The following is a 27,972-nucleotide window of genomic DNA, read 5'->3' as shown; positions in this document are numbered from 1 at the left end:
GGAAACAGCATTTGGTTCATGACAAAGCTGAAATCTAAGAGAGGAGGTGTAAGACCACTCTGCTCCAAGCAAAGCTCCCTCTACTGTATCACTCTGACCAGCCAGATTCCTTAGACAATCTGAATTACAAGTTGCATCCTTCATGAGAATTAGCCAAATCGTCACATCCTGGAGACAAGATATTTTCTACAAGCTACAACCATGGGAATCAGGTAAGATCAAGTGGAGAGTAGGTCACAACCTGGGGAAAAGCTCCCAGTGGCACCTGAGGTCACCTGGTATGCCTTGTTGCAGATCCCACAGCTGAAGGGCTTCCCTCCGACGTGGGTCACCATGTGCCTCTCCAGCATGGAAGGGGCACTGAAGATCTTCCCACACGTGGGGCAGGGGTGGTACTCTTTGGAGTGCACCTCATGGATGTGCTTCCGGTGATCCTGCAGAGTGGGGAAACTCATCCTGCATTTCTTGCAATCATAAGGATCTTCTATGTCTGATTCCATGAGGGACATCCATGAGAAGAGGAGGTGAAGAGGGGAAAAAACACCACAGGGAGCAATCAGTGAAATGTTGGTTGTTGAGTGTAGCAACAGACGTAAGACTCTGTTTAGATGTCATGCAGGGTCACAGGCTCCCAGGACCAGAAGCCAGCGTAGCAATCAGCTGATCACCCCCTACCTTCATCCCAGAAGGGAGAATTTTTCCAAGGTTTCTATATAAATCACCTTCTGCAGCATGAAATAGTGCACATCTCAATTCTTCATTTTCCATCTTACAAATTAAATTCTATTTTACTACTTTCCAGGGAGTATCACCCTTGCCCTTCCCCTGTCTGCAGTGGGCATTTTTGAGTTTTCTAATTCTCTGTAGAGATTTCCAACATACTCCCCAGAGCATCACTATCTCCTCTGTCATCAGCAGGAGGACTGGAGGAATGCTTCCTTGCTTCCCCTTTAGATTCAACAATAAAAACATTTGCATAGATAACATTTAATGAGTGCCATATGACAGGCATATTCTAGTTGCTTTACTTATATTAACTCACTTAATCCTTTTAATAGCCCTGGAAGTACGTTCTATTCTAGGCCTATTTTACAGATGGGGAAAATCAAGGTTTGGAGTATTAAGTTAGTACCCTGCCCGAGGGCATAACTAAGAAATGGCTGCACTGGGGCTCTCAATTCCAAGTCCATGCTCTGAGCCACATGCTTAATTAGAGATGCCAGCTCTTCAGTGAGACCTCAAAAATGAGAAGTAGCCCTGATGAAGAATACATTTGCCATTCTTACAGAAGGAGACTTCAGTCTTTCTTAAGGCAAAAAAAAAGCAAAATATTTTAAGAATAAAATCCTTTGCCTATCAGAAAGGCCCAACCAACAAGACCATCTTATGTGTGCATTGATTCAGATTAATTCAGGAATTCTGATGTGCAGCAGCATTTGGAATCATTAACTAGTTTCCCTGTGGTTGAGAGCTCTTGAAATCTCAGTTTTACATTATCTTTTAAGACACTTTGATACAGGTTCCCATAAGCAATGAGGTGGTCCTATGAAACAGGCAAGAAATGGGGGAGACAAAGGCGTGGAGGAGTAGGGGCCTCAATGCCGGGCCTGCCATGGATGATATACTCTAGGGCACAGCAAAGTATTTTGGGTCTTCTCCATTCTGAAAATTAATAGTGTCTTCACCTTTCCCAACTCCCACATAATGCTACTGGGAAAAGACTAAAGCAAAATGTCATTTAAAGAGGTTGAGAGGACATCAAAATTGGTGCTGGATCCAAGCCAACTCTCACTCATCTGGAAGTCTAAAGTAACCGAACTTTATGCACAGCCTTATAAACTCCTTGGAGGAAAGGGGCCACACCTTATAATCCTCCTGTATCGCCCGTGTCCAGCCACATGCTGGGCACACAGGAGCTCTGGCAAAGACCTTCCTTGTTGGCTGGCTGACGACAGACTGGGATGCGTTCACATTAAGCACATGTTTGTGAGACACTCTTTGTCAACAACTGAAACTGGTGTGTGAGGAAGAGTAATGAAGAGGGGAGAAGGGAAGAAGGGTGTGTAAAGTATGTGGCATGCAAGAAAGACAAGCTTTGATTGTGACAAATGGCATCTGAGAGCACTACTCTTGTCACCAATGATATCTGATCATTTTCTATGTGTCAGACATGGAGCTTCACCCTTTACATGCGATATTTCATTTAATTCTCACAACGATCCACAGTGGTGGCACTATTATTTGCTCTAGTTTACAGAGAGGCATAAGAAGCTTACAAAGGTAAAGAAATTTAAGATCTCAAGGAAAGTAAGTACCAAGGTCAAGACTGAAGTCCAAGCCTATGTGATTTCAGAGTCCAAACTCTTAGTTCCCCTGCTGTGCTGTGTTGATTACACTCCTGCTGCAAAAACAGAGGCTGAAGAAAATGTGATGTGGCCAGCCGAATGCCACACTGGTGATTTCCCGATGAGAAATCACAGGATTTCTTTTTCCTACCTTTGTGTTTGTGTTTGTGTGTGTGTGCGTGTGTGTGTGTGTGTTGAATAAGAGTGCGTTTTTGTCTCTATCAGTTCTCATAAATGTGGAGAAAGATAGGGGCTGGCCCTACTAACTGAGTGAAATACAATGGCTTTTGGAAGAGAATGTTGGGCACGAGGCTGTAAAGGAAACGTGACCAGGAACCACTTACGATGGTAGACGTTAACTCAGAAAGTGTCTGGATCGCTCCTACAGGAAAAGGCAGTTCTGGTTATAAGATGAGAGTGGGAGGAGGAGGGTGGAGTAGAAAACAGAAGCTTTGTAGAGTAATGGAAATATTCTGGAACTCTGTGAGTGAATCAGTTATTGAGGCTCTCTCCCTCAAACATAATTTGCCTCTGTCAGACAAACAGTGCCAGGTGGGCTAAAAAGAAAGCCAAGAGAACAACCTGGCAAGATACAATGAGCAAGATACAATGATACATTAAAGTGGGATATTTCCTGAAACAGGAATGAGGGACTCTGGGTTTTGCAGAATAGGGGAGGGGCAGGCGCTGAATGGGGCCCAGCTTTGGTGGAGTGACCCATCTCTTACAATTGTTACATGCTTTCTCAGGGCCAAGGCCTGGGGCTAAGTGCTTGACATTCATGACCTCAGTACATACTGTGAAAGGTGTGCAGGTGGATGGAGAGACCATTGGCTTGCCGGAAGCCTTTGCCACAGTCCCTGCAGACATACGGCTTGTCCCCAGTGTGGGTCCTCACGTGGCGGGACAGCTCAATGGACTGGGCAAACACAGCATCACAGTACTGGCATGCATACATTTTTCCTGCAAATATACACAAGCTTATTAGAGCCAGCACTAAACATTTATGGCATTCCTACAAAGAAAATCAAATTCTAAGACATGTATCAGGAATATATCATTTGGTAGATGACATTAAAACATTGGGCAAACTACAGTATACTGGGTGAGAGGTCTGAGCCATCCTATCAGACGGCACCTCACCAACACAAAGGGCATGTGTGGTCAGACAGAGGAAGAAATAAGGATGGAGTTCTCATCATACAAGAGAATCCATCTGATCATCAGGCCACCACAAGTATGGAAGAGCTCGTTCCACTCTCAGGAAACACTTATGTATCCTTGTGCCCAGAAATATGTGAGTTTAGATCCCCTGGTAACATCTACAGTGCGGAATCACAACTGCACACAAAGGTGAGAGACATGGATTCAGAGAAGAACGAATTCTTCCAGTGACATGCAATAGTAATTACACAGCCCTTGGTTTCTCTATTTTCTCATGCACATAATGGGAATATAATGACCAGACTGTCAAAGATTGTTAGAAAATACTGGTAAAGAGCAAGTCTGGAGAATTGGAATTTGTAAAAAATGCTAGACCAGCTGTACCTCCAAGCTCCCTTATGTGCCAAGTGGTGCTATCACTGAGGTAAGTCTCCAGACCCCCCAGATTCTAGGGCCTCCTTCAACTAGACCAATCAGATTCATTTGCATTTTTTTTACAACTGGACATCAAAATAAGATTTTGCTAGGAAAAAAAAAAGCTTTTTTGAATCAAGAGTTGAATTTACTGAGAACCTTGGGCCTCAGTCCTTGACCTTGTTCTCTGCCCTCACTTTCTGGATGATCTTATCTCAGATCCTGATACACCACCTGTATACTGAGAGATCCCATACTTGTATCTCTAGGTCCCACCTTTCCCCAGAACTCCAGACTTGTACATCCGACTCCCTATTGCTCTACCTTTCCACTTAGAGGTGTAATAGGTACCCCAAATGTACCATATCCAAAACAGAGTTCCTGATGCTCTATCCCTACCACTCCCACAACCCACCCACACATACACACACACATGCTACAATTTTCCCCATCTCAGTAAATGGCAGCATCATTCACTCAGTTGCTCATGCCAAAACCCCAAAGCCATCCTTAATTCCTCTCTTTCCCTCACATCCCACATCCAATCTACCATGAGTACTGTCACTTCCACTTTCAAAACTGTATCCCCAAACTTGAACATTTTTTACAACCCCACTAACACAACTCTGGTTGAAAACTATAACACCTCTACACTGGACTACTGCAATAGCCTCCTGTTTCCCTGTTTATATGTACTCTTCCCCTACTACAGTTTATCGTCCAGAGTAGCCAGAACTCACTTTTAAAAATGTAAATCAGATCCTATCAGTCCTCTGCTCAAAACCTTCCTATGGCTTCCTATGGTAGGCAGAATAATGACCCCCAATGATGCCCATGTCCTAGTCCCTGGAACCTGTGAATGTGTTACCTTATATGGCAAAGACTTTGTAGATATGACTGAATTAAAAATCTTGTAATAGGAAGATTATCCTGGATTATCCAGGTGGGCCCGGTGTAATCAGAAGGGTCCTTGTAGCGGATCCTAAGATGGTGGTGGCAGCGGCGGTTGGCGCGGAGTAGCTGAGGTGGAAAAGGCGGCCACTGGGCCTTAGGCAGCTGGGAAACTTGTGGACCTTCCTCTTGCCGTCTCTTAAGGGAGGACCGCTGCTGGTGGCCGGTCGTGGGGGCTGGCCGCCACTTTGCCCTTGGCAGGAGAGGCTGCCTCGTTTACAGGCAACAGCTTTGAAGTATGGAGCAGGAAAAGAACAGTTTCTTAGCTGCAAAAGCAAGTCTCTAAACAGGGAACATGGCGCCGGGCTGCTGTTAACGCTGCCAGGATCCCAGAGGCCGGGGCCGCGCTGAAGGCGGCCAGCTGCCCTATTCAGGATTAGAGGTCTCAGGCTGGCATAAAAGAAGATTCCTGGGAGCGCCCGAGCCGCACCGCAGGACCGAGTGAGCAGCCCGAGGCAGCAGCAGCCGAGAAAGGGGACGGCGACGATGCAGAGGCAGAGAGGGAGCCGCCCAGCCCGGCACAGCCCCGTGAGTGACCCCTGGCCTGGCCCTGTTCGGGGGGGCAGACGCCCGCCCGGCTTCCGCCTGCCCCACCGGGCCACTCACCGGCCCCGGGGCTGCCTCCATTTTCTCAGGTGGTGGGGGCTCTGGCCTGGCTTGGCCAAGCCTGTCCTCCTCGCCTGGCTCAGCTCCTCACTGAACCTTCCCACTTGCTTGCCCCGGTGTGGGGCTTCCCAGGGCCTGTGGGCCAGCCTCCCCTCCCACTCCCTCCACGGTTCTCTGGCAGGGCTGGTGGCATGGGGCGTCCCCGGCCAGCGTTGGGAGGGCAAGGAAGTACGGGCTGGGCTGACTGTTACTCCACCGCACCCTGGGCTCCGGCCCCCGGTAAACTTCCTATTACCGGGAGGCAGATACCATCTCTGTGGTCACCAGTTTGGAAAAACGCCTAACCGATTTCTGGTTAGGAATAGTGTGGTCGGAGAGTTCCCGAGTTCACTTGAACGTGCCGGAGAGCTGACTGTGGGCGGGCACCGGAGTCGGTCCACACTGGGGGGATTCAAAGGTGAACCGTGCCTGTGGTCTCCTCCCCCGAGGAGCTCACGTTCTCGTGTGGGAGATAAGACAAGTACACAAATAACCGCAATACCAGGAGGAAGGTGATAAGTCCTGAGAAAGATCTACACAGTGCTACAAAGGCACCCAGAGTGACCGGTCACCTGTGCCTAGCAGAAACCTGGTGGACTTCCTGGGCGAGGCGGTGCCAAGCAGGGTCTTGAAGGCCCAGCTGATAGACGAGGGTTGCAGAAGACATGTGCCAGTCCAGCCCAGTATGCACAGAGCGGGGAGACGTGTGGCCAGGGAGGCGGAGACTCGACAGAAACCACACACCCTGTGGGGCTGCCACTGCATGATCCAGCAGCCCGGGCCAGAGTGCATGGAACAGGGAGAAGTCCTGCACGGGAAGTGGAAGCTCAGCAAAGACCACACACCCTGCGGTACTGCCCTGTGATCCAGCAGCCCAGCAGAGTCCAAGCTGACCAAAGAGGGGGCTCCCTGGAGAGGCCCAAGACCCAAGGCAACCACACACACAAGGCACTAGAGGCCAACCGAGCAGTCACGGAGGTAGCCATACCAAATTGGCAACCACAGCAACATCTTAGTTAGTCAATAGTCTCAAACCAGTGGACTGTGAAACCCCCTGCCACAATGAATAAACATCAAAAAAAAGATACCAGAAATACAAAAGATCAAGAAAGTACACCACCAAAAGTTAATAAATCTCAAACTCTAGATCCTGTACAACAAGAAGCCCTTGAAATGACTGACAAGGAATTTCGAGTGATAATTCTAAGGAAACTGAATGAGATACAAGAAAACTCAGCTAGACATCATGATGAAATGAGGAAAAGTATACAGGACCTGAAAGAGGAAATGTACAAGGAAATCAATGCCCTCAAAAAAAATGTAGCAGAACTTGCCAAACTGAAGAAGTTATTCAGCGAAATAAAAAACACAACAGAGAGTTTAACCAGCAGGCTTGTGGAAGTTGAAGAGAGAACCTGTGAACTTGAAGATGGGCTGTTTGAAATAACACAAGCAGACAAAAAGAAAGAAAAAAGAATCAAAGACATTGAAGAAAATCTGAGAGAGATATCAGACAACCTTAAGCGCTCAAATTCCGAGTCATGGGTATTCCAGAAGGGGAGGAAAACGGAGATTGCATTGAAAACATATTCAACAAAATAGTGTCAGAAAACTTCCTAGGTATAGGAAAAATCACAGATCTTCAGAACCAGGAAACTCAACGATCTCCAAACGTATTCAACCCAAAAAGGCCTTCTCCAAGACATGTTATAGTCAAATTGGCAAAACTCAGAGACAAAGAGAGAATCTTAAAAGCTGCAAGAGAGAAGCGTCAAATCACCTATAAGGGAGCCCCAATCAGGCTAACATCAGACTTTTCATCACAAACCCTAAAAGCTAGAAAGGAATGGGATGATATATTCAAAATACTAAAAGACAAAGATTGCCAGCCAAGAATATTTTACCTTGCAAGGCTATCCTTCCGAAATGAACGGCAAATAGTATATTTCTCAGACAAACAAAAACTGCGGGAGTTCACTACCACACGACCACCCTTACAAGAAATCATCAAGGGAGTACTGGGTTTGGTTCCTGAAAAATAACTACCACTGCCTTAAAAACCCAAGAAAAATCAAAACCCACTAGTATAATAAAAATGGCATTCATGAAGAGAAAACAAACAAAAACGCTATCTACAACCTAAGGAACCAACAAACACAGAAAACAAACAGTAAATCAGAAAGCAAGGAACAAAAGACACCTAAGACAACCAAACAACCAATAAAATGCTAGGAATAAATCAACACCTTTCAATAACAACTCTTCATGTAAAAGGCTTAAATTCCCCAATCAAAAGACACAGACTGGCTGACTGGATTAAAAAGGAGGACCCAACTATATGCTGCCTACAAGAGACCCACCTTACCCATAAAGATTCACATAGACTAAGAGAGAAAAGATGGAAAAAGATTTACCATGCAAACAGAAAAGAAAAACGAGCTGGAGTAGCTATTCTTATATCTGACAAAATAGACTTTAAACTAAAAACCATAAAAAGAGACAATGAGGGACACTACTTAATGATAAAAGGACTGATGCATCAGGAAGACATAACAATCATAAATATGTATGCACCCAATGTTGGAGCAGCCAGATTTATAAAACAAACTCTATTAGACCTAAAGAAGGAAATAGACACTAATACCATAATAGCAGGGGACCTGAACACCCCACTGTCAATATTAGACAGATCATCTAGGCAAAGAATCAGCAGAGAAACACAAGATCTAAACAAGACTCTAGACCAATTGGAATTGGCAGATATCTACAGAACATTCCATCCAACAACCTCAGAATATTCATTCTTCTCATCAGCACATGGATCATTCTCCAGGATAGATCACATATTAGGTCACAAATCAAGTCTCAATAAATTCAAAAAAATTGGAATTATCCCATGTATCTTCTCAGACCACAATGGATTAAAACTGGAAATTAATAACAAACGAAAGTCTGGAAACTATACAAACACATGGAAATTAAACAGCATTCTACTTAATGACATATTGGTCCAAGAAGAAATCAAGCAGGAAATCAAAAAATTTATTGAAACTAATGAAAACAATGATACATCATACCAAAACCTGTGGGATACTGCAAAAGCAGTATTGAGGGGGAAATTTATTGCATTAAATGCTCACTTCAGATGAATGGAAGGATGGCAAGTGAACAACCTAACACTTCACCTTAAAGAACTAGAAAAACAAGAACAATCCAAACCTAAAGTTAGCAGATGGAAAGAAATCATTAAGATCAGAGAACTGAATGAAATTGAAACCCAAAAAACAATTCAAAAAATCAATGAATCAAAAAGTTGGTTTTTTGAAAAGATAAATAAAATAGACAAACCATTAGCATGGCTAACAAAAAAAAGAAGAGAGAAGACTCAAATAACAAAAATTAGAAATGAAAAAGGCGATATTACAACTGATTCATCTGAAATACAAGGAATCATTAGAGACTACTATAAACAACTATACACCAATAAATTTGAAAATCTGGAGGAAATGGATAAATTTCTGGACACACAAAAGCTCCCAAAACTGAACCGTGAAGACGTAGAAAATTTGAACAGACCAATAACAATAAAGGAGATTGAAGCTGTTATCAGAAGGCTCCCAACAAAGAAAAGCCCAGGACCAGATGGATTCACAGCAGAATTTTACCAAACATTCAAACAGGAATTGACACCGATTCTTTACAAACTATTCCAAAAGACTGAAACAGACGCAAATCTCCCAAACTCATTCTATGAAGCAAACATCATCCTGATACCAAAACCAGGTAAGATATAACCAAAAAAGAAAACTACAGGCCGATATCCTTGATAAATATAGATGCAAAAATCCTCACTAAAATACTAGCAAACAGAATACAGAACACATACATAAAATTATTCACCACGATCAAGTGGGATTCATCCCAGGGATGCAAGGTTGGTTCAACATACGCAAATCAATAAATGTGATACACCATATTAATAAAGTCAAACACAAGGACCATATGATCATCTCTATAGATGCTGAAAAAGCATTTGATAAAGTTCAGCACTCATTCATGACAAAGACCCTCTATAAGTTAGGTATAGAGGGAAAGTATCTCAACATAATTAAAGCCATATATGACAAACCCACTGCCAATATCATCCTGAATGGGGAAAAGCTGAAAGCTTTTCCTTTAAGAACAGGAACTAGACAAGGGTGCCCACTCTCACCACTCCTATTCAACATAGTGTTGGAAGTACTAGCCAGAGCAATCAGAGAAGAGAAGGAAATAAAGGGTATCTAGATTGGAAAAGATGAGTCAAACTGTCCCTGTTTGTAGATGACATGATCCTATATATCGAACAGTCTAAAACCTCTACAAATACTCTTGGAATTGATAAATGATTTCAGCACAGTAGCAGGATACAAAATCAACACACAAAAATCAGTAACATTTCTTTTCTCCAATAGTGAACATGCAGAACGAGAAATCAAGAAAGCCTGCCCATTTACAATAGCCACCAAAAAGATAAAATACTTAGGAATTGAGTTAACCAAGGAGGTGAAAAAATCTCTATCATGAGAACTACAAACCACTGCTGAGAGAAATTAGAGAGGATACAAGAAGATGGAAAGATATCCCATGCTCTTGGATTGGAAGAATCAACATAGTGAAAATGTCCATACTACCCAAAGTGATATACAAATTCAATGCAATCCCCATCAAAATTCCAAAGACATTTTTCTCAGAAATGGAAAGAAGTATCCAGACATTTATACGGAATAATAAAAGACCACGCGTAGCCAAAGCAATGCTGAGCAAAAAAAGAAAAAAGCTGGAGGCATAACACTACCCGACTTTAAGCTATACTACAAAGCTATAATAACCAAAACAGTATGGTACTGGCATAAAAACAGACACACTGATCATGGAATAGAATAGAGAATCCAGAAATCAACCCACACACTTACTGCCATCTGATCTTTGACAAAGGCACCAAGCCTATTCACTGGCGAAGGGACTGCCTCTTCAGCAAATGGTGCTGGGATAACTGAATATCCATATGCAGGAAAATGAAACTAGACCCATACCTCTCACCATATACTAAAATCAACTCAAAATGGATTAAGGATTTAAATATACACCCTGAAACAATAAAGCTTCTTAAAGAAAACATAGGAGAAACACTTCAGGAAATAGGACTGGGCACAGACTTCATGAATACGACCCCAAAAGCATGGGCAACCAAAGGATAAATAAACAAATGCGATTATATCAAACTAAAAAGCTTCTGCACAGCAAAAGAAACAATTAACAGAATTAAAAGACAACCAACAGAGTGGGAGAAAATATTTGCAAAATATACATCTGACAAAGGATTAATATCCAGAATATATAAGGAACTCAAACAACTGTACAAGAAGAAAACAAGCAACCCAATTAAAAAATGGGCAAAAGAGCTAAGTAGGCATTTCTCTAAGGAAGATATACAAATGGCCAACAGACATATGAAAAAATGCTCAACATCACTCAGCATCCTGGAAATGCAAATTAAAACCACACTGAGATACCATCTAACCCCAGTTAGGATGGCTAAAATCCAAAAGACTCTGAACGATAAATGCTGGCGAGGTTGCGGAGAAAAAGGAACTCTCATACATTGTTGGTGGGACTGCAAAATGGTGCAGCCTCTATGGAAAATGGTATGGAGGTTCCTCAAACAATTGCAGATAGATCTACCATATGACCCAGCTATCCCACTGTTGGGAATATACCCAGAGGAATGGAATATACCCAGAGGAATGGAAATCATCAAGTCGAAGGTATACCTGTTCCCCAATGTTTATCGCAGCACTCTTTACAATAGCCAAGAGTTGGAACCAGCCCAAATGCCCATCATCAGATGAGTGGATACGGAAAATGTGGTACATCTACACAATGGAATACTACTCAGCTATAAAAACGAATGAAATACTGCCATTTGCAACAACATGGATGGACCTTGAGAGAATTATATTAAGTGAAATGAGTCAGGCACAGAAAGAGAAATACCACATGTTCTCACTTATTGGTGGGAGCTAAAAATTAATATATAAATTCACACACACACACACACACACACACAAACTGGGGGGGGGGAGAAGATATAACAACCACAATTACTTGAAGTTGATATGACAAGCAAACAGAAAGGACATTGTTGGGAGGGAGGGAGAAGAGGGAGGAGGGAGGGAGGTTTTGGTAAGGGGCAACAATAATCAACCACAATGTATATGGACAAAATAAAAATAAATAATAAATAAAAAAAATAAAATTTGAAAAACAAAAACAAACAAACAAAAAAGAAGGGTCCTTGTAAGAGGAAAGAAGGAAAGTCAAAGAAGGAGGCACAGTGATGGAAGCAGTGGTTGAAGTGATGTGGCCAAGAGCCAAGAGCAGGTGGCCTCTAGAAGCTGGCAAAGGCAAGGAGTGGATTCTCCCCTAGAGCTTCCAGAAGGAACACAATTCTACTGAAACCTTGATTTCAATTTCAGCCTCATAAGGCCTATTTTGATCTTTCTTACTCCAGAATGATAAGATAATACATTTGCATTATTTAAAGTCACTATTTGTGGTAATCTGTTATAGCATCAATAGAAACCAACACACTTCACATAAAAACCAGAAGTCCTTGCCCTGGCTTTTAAGACCTTACAAGATCTGGCCTTTGGTGCCCTCTGTGGCCTTCTCTCTTAACCCTCTTCCCTCACTGACTCTACTTTAGCCCCTTCTAGGTTTCTGTGGTCTCTCAAGCAGGCAGAGTTCACTCCCGCTTGGGGGAATGGGCTCTGACCCTTGAAGCTCTTCTCTCAGATCTTCCGCTGCCTACATTTCTCACGTCATTCAGGTTTCTACTCCAATGCCATCTCTTGGAGGCCTTCTCTGCCAATACAAGGAGTGCCCCACCCTGGCCCAGTCATTCTCTCGCTGCTTACCCTGCTTTATTGTCTTCATAGCGATGATATTATCTGAATTTATATTACACATTTATTTGTTTCTTGTCAGTTTTATCCACTGGAATGTAAGCTCCATGAGAACAGGGTCTGTGCATTTACAATATCCCCATGTCTGCAATAATGCTCAAGAAATTCATTCAAGTCAGCAAATATTTATTGAGGGCCTACTATTGCCAAGTACTATTCTAAGTTCCATGGATACAGCAGTAGGAAAAAAACACTAACAGCTCTACCCTAACAAAGCTTGCATTCTGATGGGGGAGACTAACTATAAATGAAACAAATCAATAAGGTACATACTACATTATATAAGCACTCTGGAGAAAAATAACGCAAGGAACCTGGGGCTGGGGTGCTGAGATGTTATATAATGTGGTCAGGAAAGGACTCCTGGAGAAGGTGAGGTGTGAGTAGAGACTCAAAGGAGGAGAGCATGGCAAGATAGCTGAGACGGGCAGAAGAGAGTGAGTGAAGGGAGCATGATAAGAGATGAAGTCAGAGAGCAAGCAGGGGGCTTCATCACAGAGGGCCTGGCAGGCTGTCATAAGGACTTCTGGTTTCACACTGAGTGACATGAGAAGCCAGTGCAGAGTTCTGAGAAGAGAAGTGACATGAAATGGTCTTCTAGTTTTAAAAGTATTGAGGGAGAACCGGCCCGTGACTCATTCGGGAGAGTGCAGTGCTGATAACACCAAGGCCATGGGTTCGGATCCTATATAGGGATGGCCGGTTAGCTCAATCGCTGAGCGTGGTGCTGACAACACCAAGCCAAGGGTTGAGATCCCCTTACCGGTCATCTTTATTAAAAAAATAAATAAATAAAAATAAAAGTGTTGAGGGAAATGGCGAGAGCAAGGAGACCAGCTAGGAGACTAAAGTGACAGTCCAGGTGAGACAATGCTGCAATTATTACTTATACATAAATGCTTCAAACAATACAAAGAATCCTCCAAAAAGCTTTTCCTGACAATGTATCTCTTCCCCTCTGACTGGACCAGAAACCCTTTCTCTTTCTTCCCTATCAACTGGTATTATTCCCCATTATACCCCTGATAATCTATACTGTAATGGTCTCTACACTCCCCTCAGAGCGGGAGCACAGGAATTCCAGCTTACTCACTCAGCACCTTGCACTTCCCAATCCACAGTCAGTGCTCAATCAAGGTCTTTTTAATGCTTGAACTCCACCTAAAAACTCAAAGAATTCCTGGCTTTACGTAAATTCTATAACTATAAAGTCATAATACTACGGAAGCCAGCCTCTCTTCAGAAACTCTCACAGGAAGCATTTTACATGTCTGTGCACATATGTATTCCCAATTGTCCGTGTGCCTAGAGATTTTGCATTGTTTTTGTTTTTAATTTACTTGGGATGTACATCATGTCTAATTCCAAATATGTTTCCAGGCAGTTTACAAGTAACAACTGGCAGGATAAATGAGGAACTTCTTTCTCCACGCCTTACCTTCTGAGTGCTTCTTCTTGGTGTGGTAGGCCAGGGCGGAGGCCTGGGTGAAGGTCATGAGGCAGTGCTTGCACATGAACGGGCGGTCCCCAGTGTGAAGACGAAGGTGGTTCTTCAGGGTAGAATTGGCTGCAAACTTTGCCCCACACTCTTCGCAGGAGAAAGGCTTCTCGTCAAAGTGCTCTGTCAGTTTGTGGTACTGCATGCCTAGGGAAGCCGTGCCGGGGACCAGAAGAGATACTAGTGATCAGAATTACGAATCCAGCATGAGGATGCATGGGAGCACTGCCTCAGGCCTGGCTACAACGGGAAGCACAGCATGAACCACAGAATGCCAGGCCATGCGAGCCTCCACCTCACACAGCCGTGCTGCCCGTGCGCCCACCAACCAGCACTCCCAAAGTCCCCTGGCCTCACTCCCGGTTGGATCAGGCATAAAGTGATTCTGGGTTTATCTTCCCTATCTCCTCTCTCTCTCTTAAATAAGACCCACCCACCCAGAGATAAGGGAACAAAACCACTTTTATGTTTTATTGGGTTTATCCAACATCTGGGACAAAGGAAAACAATTCTGACTATACATCCCATGGTTTCTGTGACTCTTGTTATTATCAAGAAACAAGTGGTACATGGAAATCTGAGTCAGGTATTAAACAGCTGGTTATTATTATGAATAATAATGGCCATAAGCTACTGTGTGCTACTACTGCAGGCCCGTATGAGGTATTTAGCTCTGTTATCTTAAATCTTCACAACAATCCAAAAAGTAAGTGGTATCAGGGTATCTATTTACCTGATGTGGAAATGAAAACTCAGAGAGCTGATTCCAAAACCTATGCTCTTCTCAAAATACTACCCTGCCTATGTAGAAACCTGCCCTGTTTTCTAGGCCCAAACATACCCCTCATTATACACAACTAGGGGCAAGGCCTGGAATCCAAACTACAATTCCAGAATTATTATCCTCCTTTACTTCACCTTATCAAGTGTACCTGAGGCATGGGCAAATTCTCTTCCACAGAGGTCGCATGTCACAGGAAGCCTCTTCTTCTTCTTCTTGGGGACGTCAGGCTCTCCACTTGCACCATGGGCCTCCAGCTGATGCTTCTCCAGTTCTTTCTTAGACTCCTTGGTCTCACTGCATTCATTACACTGCACTTCTTTGCTCTTGGCCACCCGGCAGCGCTTCATGTGCACCTTTAGGCGGCAGTAGAAATGAAAGCTTTTGTCACAGGCTTTACAGATGAAGCTCTTCTTGGCATTGTCTGGGGAGGCGGAAGTGTCTTTCTCTTGGTGTTCTGGCAAGGAACCAGTCTCTCCTTCCTTGTTTTGTTCCCCAGACTGGCAGGCTTCTTTGGCTGGCTCAGCTGCGTTTTCATCTTCTTTGCCATTGGCTTTAAGGTGAAATTCATTATTAAACTTCCACGTTTCCTTCTCTCCATTTTCCTTAGTAAGGAAACCTGCATAGGAGAAAAATCTCATGGCTCTGGGAATTGTTTCTACTTTGCTTTATAATTTTTCAAACATACTTCTTAGAGAAGTCGGGAGACTACTTGGAATCCTCAAAAAAACTGTGAAGTAACATCACTGATACCTTTACTTTCCAATAAACACAAACAGCACATCTTACATTTATGCCCCATGACTTTTTCAGGTATTGAGAGTATATACAATGAATAAATAACTTAAAGTAACAATGAACTCTTATATGAACTGCTGCCTCTTTTCTTCCATAAAGAAACAACCTGGGGGCCTGACAGGATCCCTCACCCCACCCTGCTTCTTACCAATGTATGCTAACTCCTGCATGACAGGCTGCAGGCCTGGAAACGATCTGTGGACACTGCACAGGAGGTGACATATTTCAATGGCTGAGACTGATTTTTCCATGGCTCTGCTCAGCACTGCTCTCAGAGAATCTTCAGGGCTGGCTGTCTCAGATGAAATGTTCAGAATCTAAATGAATACCGTGAGACAAAGGTGTGGGGTTAATAGCAGAAGATTTTCTCCATGGCTTGCACCTTTCAAAAAAAGAAGCTAATTCTAGGAAGTCATTGCTCCATCTATAAGCAGCTTCTATTTCTCGTGATAAAGGTAGTGAAGAGCCCTGTTTTCCAAAGAACAGGAAAATTAACAAAACAAGAAAAGGAAGCACATAACAAGATAAATGTGCAAATACAAAGAAAGTACAAGCAAGGAAGCAGTAAGCATTTTCTATAAGAAATATCTTCTCAAAAACCAGGAATCACCAAAGAACTTTTTTACATCTTAATATTAAAAGCTTGGAAAGCTATAGGATTTGATTGTTGGTGTTTCTGTCTTGAAGATCAGGATAATTTTTCGTAATATATAATTGTCTCAATGTCTGGAAGTAATTCTGCATGATCAGTTGCTTCATATTCTTAGACACTTAGATGTACCCTTTTAAACATCATTTTCTTTCATAAAATAACTCAGTATTTTAAAGAAGGTTCAAATAGGGGCTTTAAAGAGGCTAAGAACATTTCAAAGCCATCCTCTTTCAGAATTTTAGAGCTATCAGCAGACAGAGTCAGTACACTGAGAAAATAAAGAGAGCTAAACCATCCACAGATGGCCAAATGGAATTTTCATTTTGGAAGATATTTTATTTCTGCTCTTTTCAAGCCTATCTAAATAAACCTGATGTCCCTGGAGGCAGGCATGAGACTAATTACTGACGCTAAAACTGATCAGCTGCAGAAGCCCCTTCTCTGAAATATGTGGTGTACTGGAGAAAGTCTAGCAGATGAATCTTCCCTCTGAAACCCCACAGACATGTGTGCCACATTCTTCCCATCTGAGAGTTAGACCAAGGTGGGGCTGTTATGTGCACAGGCAGAGTTAGCCACCAGCCCGTCTGCACACCTTCCACACCTGGCTGGATCCCAAGGGCACTTCAGGTGAATCTGTAGTTTAGTTTTATATTTCTTTATTCTTCTTCCCCACTCAAGTTGCACGTGATCCTAGGCTGGACATCCATGAATTGCCCCCCAATCCCCACCTGGTTTTCCTGGGATGCTGGTCACGTTGTGAGAAGCCTTACAGAAAATGAGTTGGCACTATTTGCTACCCCATATGGGCAAAAGCTTTGTTCTATCTCTGTTTATCTTGGCTCTTTCTAGAAGCCAGAATAGAATATGTAATAAGACTACTTGTATTTTCCTTCGCCTGAGAGAAGTTGCTTCTTAGAACACGTTAGAGACAGTATCATGGCTCCACTTGGGATTTACCTAGGTTTAGACATATGGAATAAATCTAAGTTGAGTCACACGAATCTGGGTTCAGATCCTGACTTCATTTCCTCCCTGCTAGAGCATCCTAGACATGTAACTGAACCCCATGAAGCCTGAGCTCCCTTGTCTATAAAATGTGATGGATGACATCATCTGCCACTTAAGAGTTGGGAGGATTAAAAGACCAAAAGTGGTTTAAAGTATTAGCTTAGCACAGGGCTAGGCACATAGCAGATATTCTATAGAAGCTGGTTCCTCCCTTAGGAATGAAGACAGTTCCAGGCGTTGACTCTGTAAAACTCTGGAATTTGATTTTTTATTCCCACCACACCTCTTTCACAGTCTCTGCCAGGTGCTCTTCCTCTGAGGTAAAGTGCTTGAGCTCAATCCTTTGTTGGATGGCATCTATGATCAATTTGTTATGCCTCAGGATTGTTTCTAAGGCAGCACTTTCTGGGGTGATCACTGAAAGAAAGGGGGATTGAAAACTCATTAGTAAAACTATGAGCACCATTTTTTCCTTCACCTCTTTCCTCAGCTCAACTCTGATAGGTGACAGGTGAGAACACATTTCACCTATCTCCTATCTGGGGCTGAGAGTGAGGAAAATGGCAGATAGCACTGTAATCAGAGTATAATAATGAATATAAGCTTAGAATAATTACTGCATAGTTTTTTTCTAAAAAGGTAGACAAACTCCTGTGTCCTTGAACAAAGTTGCCAGTCCTTACTTCTAATGGTAGGGATGTGGATGACTACCATAAGAAAGCTCGTTCTATTTTCTGGGAAGACTGACAATAATCTCTCGTGGGGTAAAAATCACGACAGGGGTCACGTAACTTACCTGCCTGGAAGAAAGCATCGGCACCAGGCTCCCTTCGTACTTCTTCCATGAGCAGGTTCAATGGGCAGGTCTTTGTCTCCTGAGCTGCCAGCAGCAGCTGCCATATGGATGTTGCAGAGAGTGTCTGCTTTTCTAGAACTGCTGACATCAGGGAACTAAAACCATCTGAACCAGAGGCACATTTCACAAGCTTCTCCATGACCTTCAAATGTAGCACAAACATGCACATAAGAGACTTTCTAGCCGTTGGAAGTCTGGGTACTGGGTTATAGTGAATGTATTTCTGGGGAGGAGTTTTTCAACACCCTTCACCTATCTCAACCTGAGAGATTTCTTACACATGACCAATCTCTTCATTCCTCCTTTTGAATGCCTTTCCTTATTACCACGGAAATTACAACTATCCTACTTGTTACTTTGCCTTAGAGTTGCATTCTCTACTTGGCATTTCTCAACATGGCTGCGTATGTTTATTTATACAAAATATAAATATGTGTGTGTATATATACTCATATTTTCCCCTAATCTCTCATTTTACCCTCCGTCTCTCTCTCCCCCTCTCTTACCTCTCTTTCTTCAGGGGCTAAACTCTTCACGCGTGAGATCACCTTTAGTAACACTGCGTTGTCTGTGAAAATCTCAGAGAGGTTTTCATGATACCTTCTCAATAGCTCAGTCCCATAATCATCAGGGCTTGGTTGGACTGTAAGGATTAGCAAAACAATAATGTTTGATGCAACAAAACCTCCTAAGGGCTTTTCCTACAGAAGACTTCTGGATGTTATAATTGAGAGAGGAAGAAGATAAGCGCAAAAGCTCTGTCTCCTCTGCAGAGCTGAGTCCAACTCCTGGCTTGAGGCCTCATATACATGTGTTCAGATCTGCTCTGGTCTACACTCAATCACTTGGTGCTTCAGGGGTCATAAAACCACTAACACTCTGAAAGCTAGTGCCTGGTGGTAGAAGCCAGCAATTGCTCAACAGGGGGGTAATTAGAAGGCTGTTCTTGTAAGACAATCAGATGTACAGATTCAATGGGTGTTATCCATTAAGCTTGAGGTGAAGGATCCATGTGGCGATCCAAAATACAAGCAGGCATGAGTCAGGACTGTGCTGGTGAAGCTGACCCACAGCTCTTCTGTTTATATGCCCTTTAAGCCAATCTGCTAGGTACTCTCTTATAAGAGGACATACTTATTTGAAAGGAAAGAAAAATCAAAACTATCAGGCATTTCCCTTAGCTTTGCAGATATTTAAAAAATTTATTCTCCTCTTTGGTCCAGGAACTCCACTTCTGGAAATCTAACCTTAGAAAATTACCTGGAGACAAAAAAAATATGTACAAGGACAATTGTCATTGCATAATCTGTGATGACGAAGAAGAAGAAGATAGTAACAACTAATATTTATTGAATGCCTGCTATGTGCCAGGCAATGTGCTAAATGTTTTACATGTATTATTTGATAGTAGCCACAAAAAATGAATGTGATAGATACCACTCTTATCCCCATTTCACAGAGAAAATAAGGTTCAAAAAAGCTAAGTCACTTGCTCAAGGTCACACAGCTACAAAATGGTAGAGTCAGGTTGCAAAACCAGGTAGTCTTGACACTAAAGCCTATGGTCTTAACCACTGTGCTACATCTGTCCCAAATAAGGGCATGAGTAATACGTCATATACATCCTTATGATGAAAAACTCCATAGCCTTCAAAAAATAGGATCATGGAGAGTTTTTTGAAATGTAGGAGAGAATGTTCTTATAGTGTTAAATGGAGGAAATCATAAAACTATAAAACATGACAGTATCTCAACATTGCAAAAATAATGTAATAGATAAAATATGTCAGTGTTAATACTGACATACTTGAGTGGTAGAATTTTAGGTTCTTTATTTTTGGAATTGTCCAAATTTGTATAAGTAATATTAATTTTATAAGGTAGAAAAAAGTTCTCCTGTTTCTTAAATATCCTTTTTCTGTAAACTGTCTCAGTCCTAAATGCTCTGAGATAGGGGAGAATTGGCTCGAGTTGGATTGTCATTGTCAAGAATGGAATATGGACTCAGTTCCCCAAGCTGAGTAGACAAAAGGGTGGTTAGTTCTGGGGACTGCTGGAACCAGCACTCAAGTGGAATCAGGGCAATCAAGATTTCAGTTTTTGCTGCTTACATCTGTCAACACAGCTTGTCAGAATGCTGCACCTTGTGAGCCCATTTGCTCCTTCAGCTTTCATAGGTAATCTTGGACAGCCCTGGGAAAGCCATACGTTAATAAACCCTGAACCATAGGAACACCCTGAGGGAACATAATGGAGGAAAATCATTCTCGAATTTCAGATGTTAACTCCAAAAATATTGAGAAGCATTGATTTGTGACAACTAGTTTCTGATTCGCAATGACCTTTCTTAACATTAACTTATCTCCCTAGCATGCAGTCAAAGAGGTGTTTTAAGTTATAATTTTCTGTAGGAGTGGTTCCAGTCCAGAGAGTCAGCAATTAGCTGATACCTGTAGTACTTGGCAAAGTGGCTAATTTCTGCAAATTCTCCAGCAGAAGGCCCAAGTTTGGGAACATCATCTTCACAGCCTGGAGGAGTTTTACCAAACTCTCAGCAGTCAGGGTCTTCTCTTCAGTCATTCTGTGCAACAAATTTTCTATTGTCTCCTTGGGTGTTCCGCCCTCACAGCAATTCAGAATCACCTGCAGTAGCAAGCAATCAACCAGACACCAGTTACTGGCAATTCAAAATTTATCTGACACACCACTGGAAAACCCAGCAAGATGGCATTACAAAACGCCCTATCTCCAAGTCCTCCTCTGTTGATCTCTAGCACTACTTTTTTCTGTTTTAATAAAAATCCAAATCATTCTCCAATAAATAACTGTATAAAAATCTTTCTCAGTTCCAGGTCTGTGTATATTCTTTGCCTCCAACAGCTTGTATATTGTGAAAATACTCTTTTACTAGGCCTATATGATATATCAAGTAGCTTACATCTAACCTGGTTCTTCAGATTTATTCAGACACTGAGACTGAGAAACACAGACCAATAATTCATTAATACAGTTATAATATTTTTCAATCTCTGTTCAGGAAAGTTCATGATATTTGTACAGGTTGTAATTTCAGAGCAAATTTCTATTATTTTACTTCCTTTTACTTTATTTGTATGGTAATATGAATACCCAGATGATTTATGCACTAGTCTGTGGACTCCAAAACAATAGATTTAATGAATATTTTCACAATATACATAAGTTAGCTCTTATGGAACTGATAAAGCAGGGGATTATTTCAATACATGTAATCTACAGATTCATAGTAACTGAATTTTGAACTTTCCTTTGGGAAAATGCCAGCTCTCAGGAGAAAGAGTCAAGCAGATCAGTCATTGTAGTATGCTAGAGATTACCATTATCAAATTAGCTCCCATTTTAAAATCATGAATTTAGCTTAAAATCAAATTGGCTTTATATATATGAAAGGAATATATATATATATTTTTTTCACTATATATGTATAGTGAATCAAACTGTCATTCTTTGTCAGCACAAAACATAGTCTTCTCTTTGCTTAAGGTCTAATATATAGTAGATTTCAACCAAAGGAATTATAATCTAAAATTTAAGAACCTGTATAGAAAAACCATACTGATCTCAGTGCTAGATCTTAGTTCCTAAGCAACAAACCTGATACATTACAAGACAACCAGATACTGTTAAGAGTTGGTATGGGCTTTAAAGCCTGACAGACTGAGTTTGAACCACAGTTCTAATATTTATTACCTGTGTGACCTTGGGCAAGTTATTTAATTTCTCTGAACCTTATTTTCCTCATTCATAAAAGAAGATAACAATACCAACTCTTACACAGTTGTTATAAGGATTCTGTAAAATGAAGCTGCTGTCTGTAGAGCATAATATGACTCCTAGGATATCTGTGATCTTTAAGAAATAATAGTATTACTGTATTATTAGGGAGCAGCATGCACAGTGGTTAAGAGAATGTGTTCTGGTTAGAAGCCTGGGTCCAAGTACTGGCCTCAAACAGCTATGCCTCTGTTGGGTAAACTTCTTAACCTCCCTAAGCTTCTGTTTCTTCATCTATAAAATGAGGGTAACATCCATGACTATTCATAAAGTTGCTGTGAGGGTAAAATTCAGTAATGTTTAAAAGGTCTTCAGCACATTGCTTGGCACACAGTAAGCAATAAATGCATGGCAGCCATCATAATTGCTATTTTTATATCTGTTTCCAGTCCTGAAGTAAAGGCATTCCCATTTATCACTTCTTACAGAAACCAAGGTATTTACAGATAAGGGTCATGGCATCCATGATTAGCATAATTTTGTAACAAAAAAAAGTTCTAAAAGGTCTGGATACGTGCTCCATATGGTGTCAACACAGTAGTCATTTGATCAACATTCACCTCTACACACCCACTTTATTAGTTTGTTTCAATCTTCATGAGAAGAAATAGCTTAATGAAGTTCTGGTGGAAACCTAATCTTAAGAAGTGTTTTTGTGATTTATAACTAATTTAAGTTCTTCTGCTTCAGCTTTTTCTGTCAAGTTAACTGAAAGTGACAGAAGAAAATGACAGTGTGGTCTATCTTGCTGCAGACAATGAGACTAAATTTGGGCTCTACCTATAAATGCCATTTTATCAACATAATGAAACAGTTCAAAGGACATATTCAATCCGCCTAATAAGAAAAAGATCTGAATGAGTAATCAAATGAAATCACTAAACAGGGTTTCAGATACTTCTAGAGCTATAAGCTTACTTAAGCTGAGTGTCTGAAATTACACTTAATCTGAAGTCCGAGGAGAAAACCCAGAGTTTAATCTTTTTTTGTATATTATCTTTCTCTAAGGAGTTCAAAGAACTTAAAATTTTAAAAACATAATTAATTTGCAAAATACAATTTTGAGATTAAAAGTTGTTCCCTTATACATATATATCAATATAAGACCATTGAGGAAAATAAAATCTAGGATCCAGTCCTCCCTACAAATCCAATGCTCAGACATTATACCAGTGGTTTCTAAACATTTTTTCTCCTGAACATTTAAGTCACTTCCCACAGTTTTAAGAATAGATGCCACAAAAATTCTCTATTCCTATTCCTTCCTTCCAGATATAAAAATATTTTTAGCACAAAGTTGAAATCAATAACACCAACAAATACAGTTATCTAGTTGCCTTGAGAAGTCATGCCAGCACTTTTATGAGGATTTCAGTAGCTAGCTGGTGGGAGAGTAAATTGGTACAACCTTCCTGAAGGGCAATTTGGCTACACGTATCAAACACTTGAAAAGTCTTATACTCTCTTCCAAAATTCCATTTCTTAGGAATTATCCTAAGGAAATAATTTGAGAAGTATGCAAAGATTTGTGTGTAATGATGTTCTCGTGACATCACTTACAATTGGAAAAAAATTGAAAACAAATACCCAACAATAAAGAATTCTTGAATTATGGTATGTCCATTAGAATATAATACAGCTACCAAAATCCATAGTATACCATAGAAATGTATTAACATATTAAATAAAAAACCAAGTTAAAAAACTGTATGTTCCATATAACCCCATCACAGGATGACGCAAATGAGAAAGAGTGGGAGCACATGCTCTAAAACGTCAGCAGTGGTCATCTCCAGGTGGTCAAATATGAATTTTTTTCTTTTTGCTTGTTTTGTCAATTTTCTACATATTAACAGTGTACAATTTCTGTAAAGAGGAAAAGTATCATAATAATTACAAATGTGCTTTAACATTTAACTCTTGGTACAACTGTTTATAGTAAAAATTCATTGGGTCAGAGCAGGAATATCACATATTTATCTATCCATCCCTCCATCCATTTATGGTATGGCTACAATGTGCAAGGCCCTTGGGAAGCTGCTGCAAGGGATAGGACGGGGCATGAAATAAGAATCTCAACTTCAAGGTGCTTACTATGCAGTAGGTATAAAAATACTGCAAGGTAAAAAGTGCTATGTGCCACAAAAGAGGGTTTATTTACTTATTTTTTTTAAAGTGCTCTATGAATTCAGAATGGGGGAGGAGATACTTGACACAGTTACCCTTTTTTCAGTGCCAGTCAGGAATTCCTCCTTGGCTGTTTCCAGGAAATCCACAATAGGTTTCAGCTGTGTTACACACTGTATCAGGTCCTCTTTGTGTTCTAGTAACAGAACAGACAAGGTCTTTCCCTCCTCTGTGTTCCCTGGAGGACAAAGAGTTAGAGACACACAAGAGAAGCTAGTCAATTTGAAGAAAATGACAGCATGGTTTGTCAAGAGAGATCTAACAGAATAGTAAAGTGATTCTCAGCTTATTCTGAGCACCTGAATGCAGAATCTCTTTTACAGAGGAAAATACTTTATTATTCTGTTTAAACTCTATGAAAGGAAAAATGTTTCATTTATCTGTCGAAACACAAAGCTTCAGAGCCAGCCAGAGGTTAACTTCTGGTTGGCAAGGCCACTGCTTTGTATCTAACCCAAATAAGAGAAACTTCAGCCTTTAAGTTCTGTCAGCAAACCAGTTCATTCTGGGCACTCAAGTCATTGATTTAGATGTGTGGCTTTTTGAAGGGCAGGAGAACATTCACCGTATTCTCCAACTTCAAGGTATCAGACTAATCAAGAATAGAAATGGAGACTCAAATTTAGTGTGTATATATTTAACATGCAGCCTCTGGAATTACATGTAGAACTTATATGAAAACCATTTAACTAAGCTACTAAAGAAATATATCACTGGAATGAACAGTATTTTCCCAGAAGAAAACTCAATCATTCCAGCAGACAGGATTTTCTCTTACCTTTTGGCTGCACTGTTTCTACATCTTCTGGCTTTCTGTCTAATAGAGCTGTTTTTATGGCAGGACTGGAATCTTGGTACAGCCTCAACAGGGACATAACAGTCTGAACATCCAGGCTCTCATCTCTGACTTTATCCAGAATTCTCTGGAATGCTGAATGTCCTTCTTCACCCTCAAGACATTCCATTATGGTCTGTGAAACAAAAGTACCCAGAAAGAGACATTAGCCAGCCACAAGAACCATATGCTCCTTACATTTGGCAAGCAAGGCCCTGGACAGTTTGATCCCCACCTACCTCTCCAGCAGCTCCTAGCAATAGTTCCAAAAACCCTGTCTCATGCTCCCAACCCTATCTGTAGGGCTCCAATTCCACAATTCCACATGTTAAGCTTGCTCTGGGGTTACCTTTGCTGGGAGGCTGTAGTCACACTATAATTTGTGTATCTTTTTCTCCTACATCTTCTTGAAGATGGGAGTCATGCTTTCTAGAGCTCTATATCCTCAGCAACCAGCACAGCCTGGCACACAGTAGATGTTCAGTGAATTTTTAACAAACTTAATGTACTTCTTACCTCATTACATCTTTATGAATCTTATGACATTTTGACTATTTCTTGGGCAAGGACATCTGAATTTAAATGGAATGAACTGTCATTTTATTATTTGAGGATGCAATTAAAACCTCACAATTTAAGAAAAAAGAATACTTTCATTTACATTATATTCATTTACATTGTGAATGACTATTTAGAAAGACATGAGCCTTATTACTTTTAGATATATTCTGTAAGAATTAAGGCTAACAATGTGTTGGTTTGTAGTTGCCAGCTACCAGAAGAACATATGATTCACATAATAATTATCCCATGTTAATAACTGCTTCCAACTTGAAGGGGCTTCAAAGTTTCTTCTCCAAACCAATGTTGTTCACACAAGTCTTTCTTCTGGCATGTGCCACTTCACCTGTCTGTGTCATTTGACATTACTACTGCCTCTGTATCACGATTCTTCTCTGACTTCAGGAACACTAGAGCATTTTGGAAAAGAACTTGCCTTTCTGACCACTCCTTTTCAGCCTTCCTCACAGGTTCTTCTTCCAAATCCAAAACTATATACAGTACCTAAGACTGGTCTAAATTTTACTTTTCCTCCCTTTATATGTTCCCTTTCAAAAAGCTCTCACATGTACGAGAGTACTTCAAAAAGTACACAGAAAAATTGGTATTATCTTTCAATTCTATTTTTCTATGAGCTTTCTGAAGCACCCTTGTATAGCTTTAACTATAACCTTTATGCAGATAACCCTGAAAATGGGCTCTAATCCTGGGCTCTCTGTTTCAATCTAGAGCCACAAAGTTTCTGCAAGATATGCATTATCCTCTGGCAGTCTCAGTGCCACACATAAAACCAAACTCACCATCTTGCCTCTTCTGGACCTAGATGACTAAAATATCAACAACCTCAATGGTAAAATAAGCAAAATTAGCATTTCTTTCTTTGGAAGGCCAATTGGAAGGTAGTATTAATATTTTTATTTTAGCAGTAATCAATTTATTTGAAAAAAATCTGGTAACCAAAATTGCATTTCATTTGTATAGTCATATTTATAGTCTTTATATTTCTACTTGGCAAAACTACAATCTACCTTTAATGTTTTTTAGTGTTGATATTAGAAAAGAAAATAGAAAAGGTTTTCTCACAACCCCACTCCCACCAAGGATCGTATAAATATCAACACCTGCAGAATTTAGCTAGTTATTATAAATTCTGGTAGTAATTATATATTTTAAAATTTTATTTAGAGAGATTTTACCTTTCTCCCCTCTTCCCAAATAAATAGGAACTATAAGTGAGTTAGATCTGTTTCCTGGCTTTGCTTTTGCTTGCTTCCTAATCACAGAATGGGTGTATAAAGCTAAATTAAACTTTAAAAATGTTTTCTGGTCATCTCCAAAAGTAAACAGATAAAAAACAGTTTAATGATCCACATTAAGATTTCATTAGACTAACTTCTCCATGAACCTAAGGTAACTCATCTTCCCTCTATTTAAAAAATAATGAACAAGAAATAAAGACATCAGTTGAACGCTTAATCCCCTTTGGTCAAATTAATTCAACTTTTCATGCTTTTGTTAGTTGGCCTATAATCTCTGTAGAATGCCTTTTCGCTGACAGCAGTAGGACCCTGAGGTAGGATGCCTCTAAAATGGCTTCCAGGGATTCCTGCCTCTAGGTATTCATGCCCTTGGCCTCAACTTTGCTTCTTAGGAAGAGAATATGGCAAAAGAAATGGGATGCTGCTTTCCAGGTTAGATTAGTATGACTTGCTTCTTGCCTATGTGTTCTCTCTATCTCAGCCTTTGCTCTGGGAAATGCAAGCTGCCATGTTGTAAGCTATCCTATGGAGAGGTCCCATGTTGTGAGCTATCCTATGGAGAGGTCCATGTGGCAAGGAATTCAGTCAGTGAGTAAGCTTGCAAATGGATCTTCTGAAGCCTGCCAACAGCCATGTCAGTAAGCGTAGAAAAAGATACTCCCCCAGTTGAGCCTTGAGGTGACTGCAGCCCTGGCTGACACCTTGATCATAACTTTGCAAGGGACTCTGAGTCAGAGGACTCAGCTAAGCTACACTTGAATTCCTGACCCACAGAAACGGGAGGGTAATAAATGCTTGCTGTTTTAAGCTGCTAAATTTTAGAGTAATTTGTGACACAGCAATAGGTAACTAATACAGACCCACTCACTGCTAAGGTTGAGATCCCCTTACCGGTCATCTTCAAAAAAAAAACAAAAAAACCCCCCACAATTTAATACCCTTAGTAAACACGTTTTTCCTCCTTCCTTTCCTTTCCTCTCTTCTTTCCTTTCTTTTGTGCATCTTGATACAGCATATAGCTACCTCATTCTATCCTAGGCCAGGGTTTTTTTTCACAGAAAACTCTCTGAACATCCCAAATCCACCTCTCTCAGCATCCAATTTGTCTGGCATTATCATTTGAGCCAGTGGGGAAGAGAAGCTTTCATCAGTGGTGGCACCTGATGCGCTTCTCATTACCCTCTCTGCTGTCCCC

At 41.0% G+C, this 27,972-nt stretch overlaps 1 protein-coding gene across 1 annotated transcript in view; it reads right to left on the bottom strand.

Moving 5' to 3' along the window:
• Positions 1-27,972, bottom strand: part of ZBTB40 (zinc finger and BTB domain containing 40) — an 82,026-nt gene that overhangs the window by 6,952 nt on the left and 47,102 nt on the right. The window contains exons 4-14 of the mRNA XM_063104515.1: positions 24,901-25,093; positions 24,158-24,300; positions 20,573-20,765; positions 18,629-18,765; positions 18,063-18,264; positions 17,550-17,683; positions 15,752-15,920; positions 14,957-15,424; positions 13,965-14,171; positions 3,144-3,308; positions 276-490 (exon numbers count right to left, since the gene is read on the bottom strand). Of these exons, the coding sequence (XP_062960585.1) occupies positions 276-490; positions 3,144-3,308; positions 13,965-14,171; positions 14,957-15,424; positions 15,752-15,920; positions 17,550-17,683; positions 18,063-18,264; positions 18,629-18,765; positions 20,573-20,765; positions 24,158-24,300; positions 24,901-25,093 (2,226 nt within the window). The remainder of the gene's footprint in view (positions 1-275; positions 491-3,143; positions 3,309-13,964; positions 14,172-14,956; positions 15,425-15,751; positions 15,921-17,549; positions 17,684-18,062; positions 18,265-18,628; positions 18,766-20,572; positions 20,766-24,157; positions 24,301-24,900; positions 25,094-27,972) is intronic.

Source organism: Cynocephalus volans, chromosome 8 (genome assembly GCF_027409185.1).
Source record: "Cynocephalus volans isolate mCynVol1 chromosome 8, mCynVol1.pri, whole genome shotgun sequence".
Classification (NCBI taxonomy): domain Eukaryota; kingdom Metazoa; phylum Chordata; class Mammalia; order Dermoptera; family Cynocephalidae; genus Cynocephalus; species Cynocephalus volans.
This window is presented reverse-complemented; position numbering and strand designations above follow the sequence as displayed.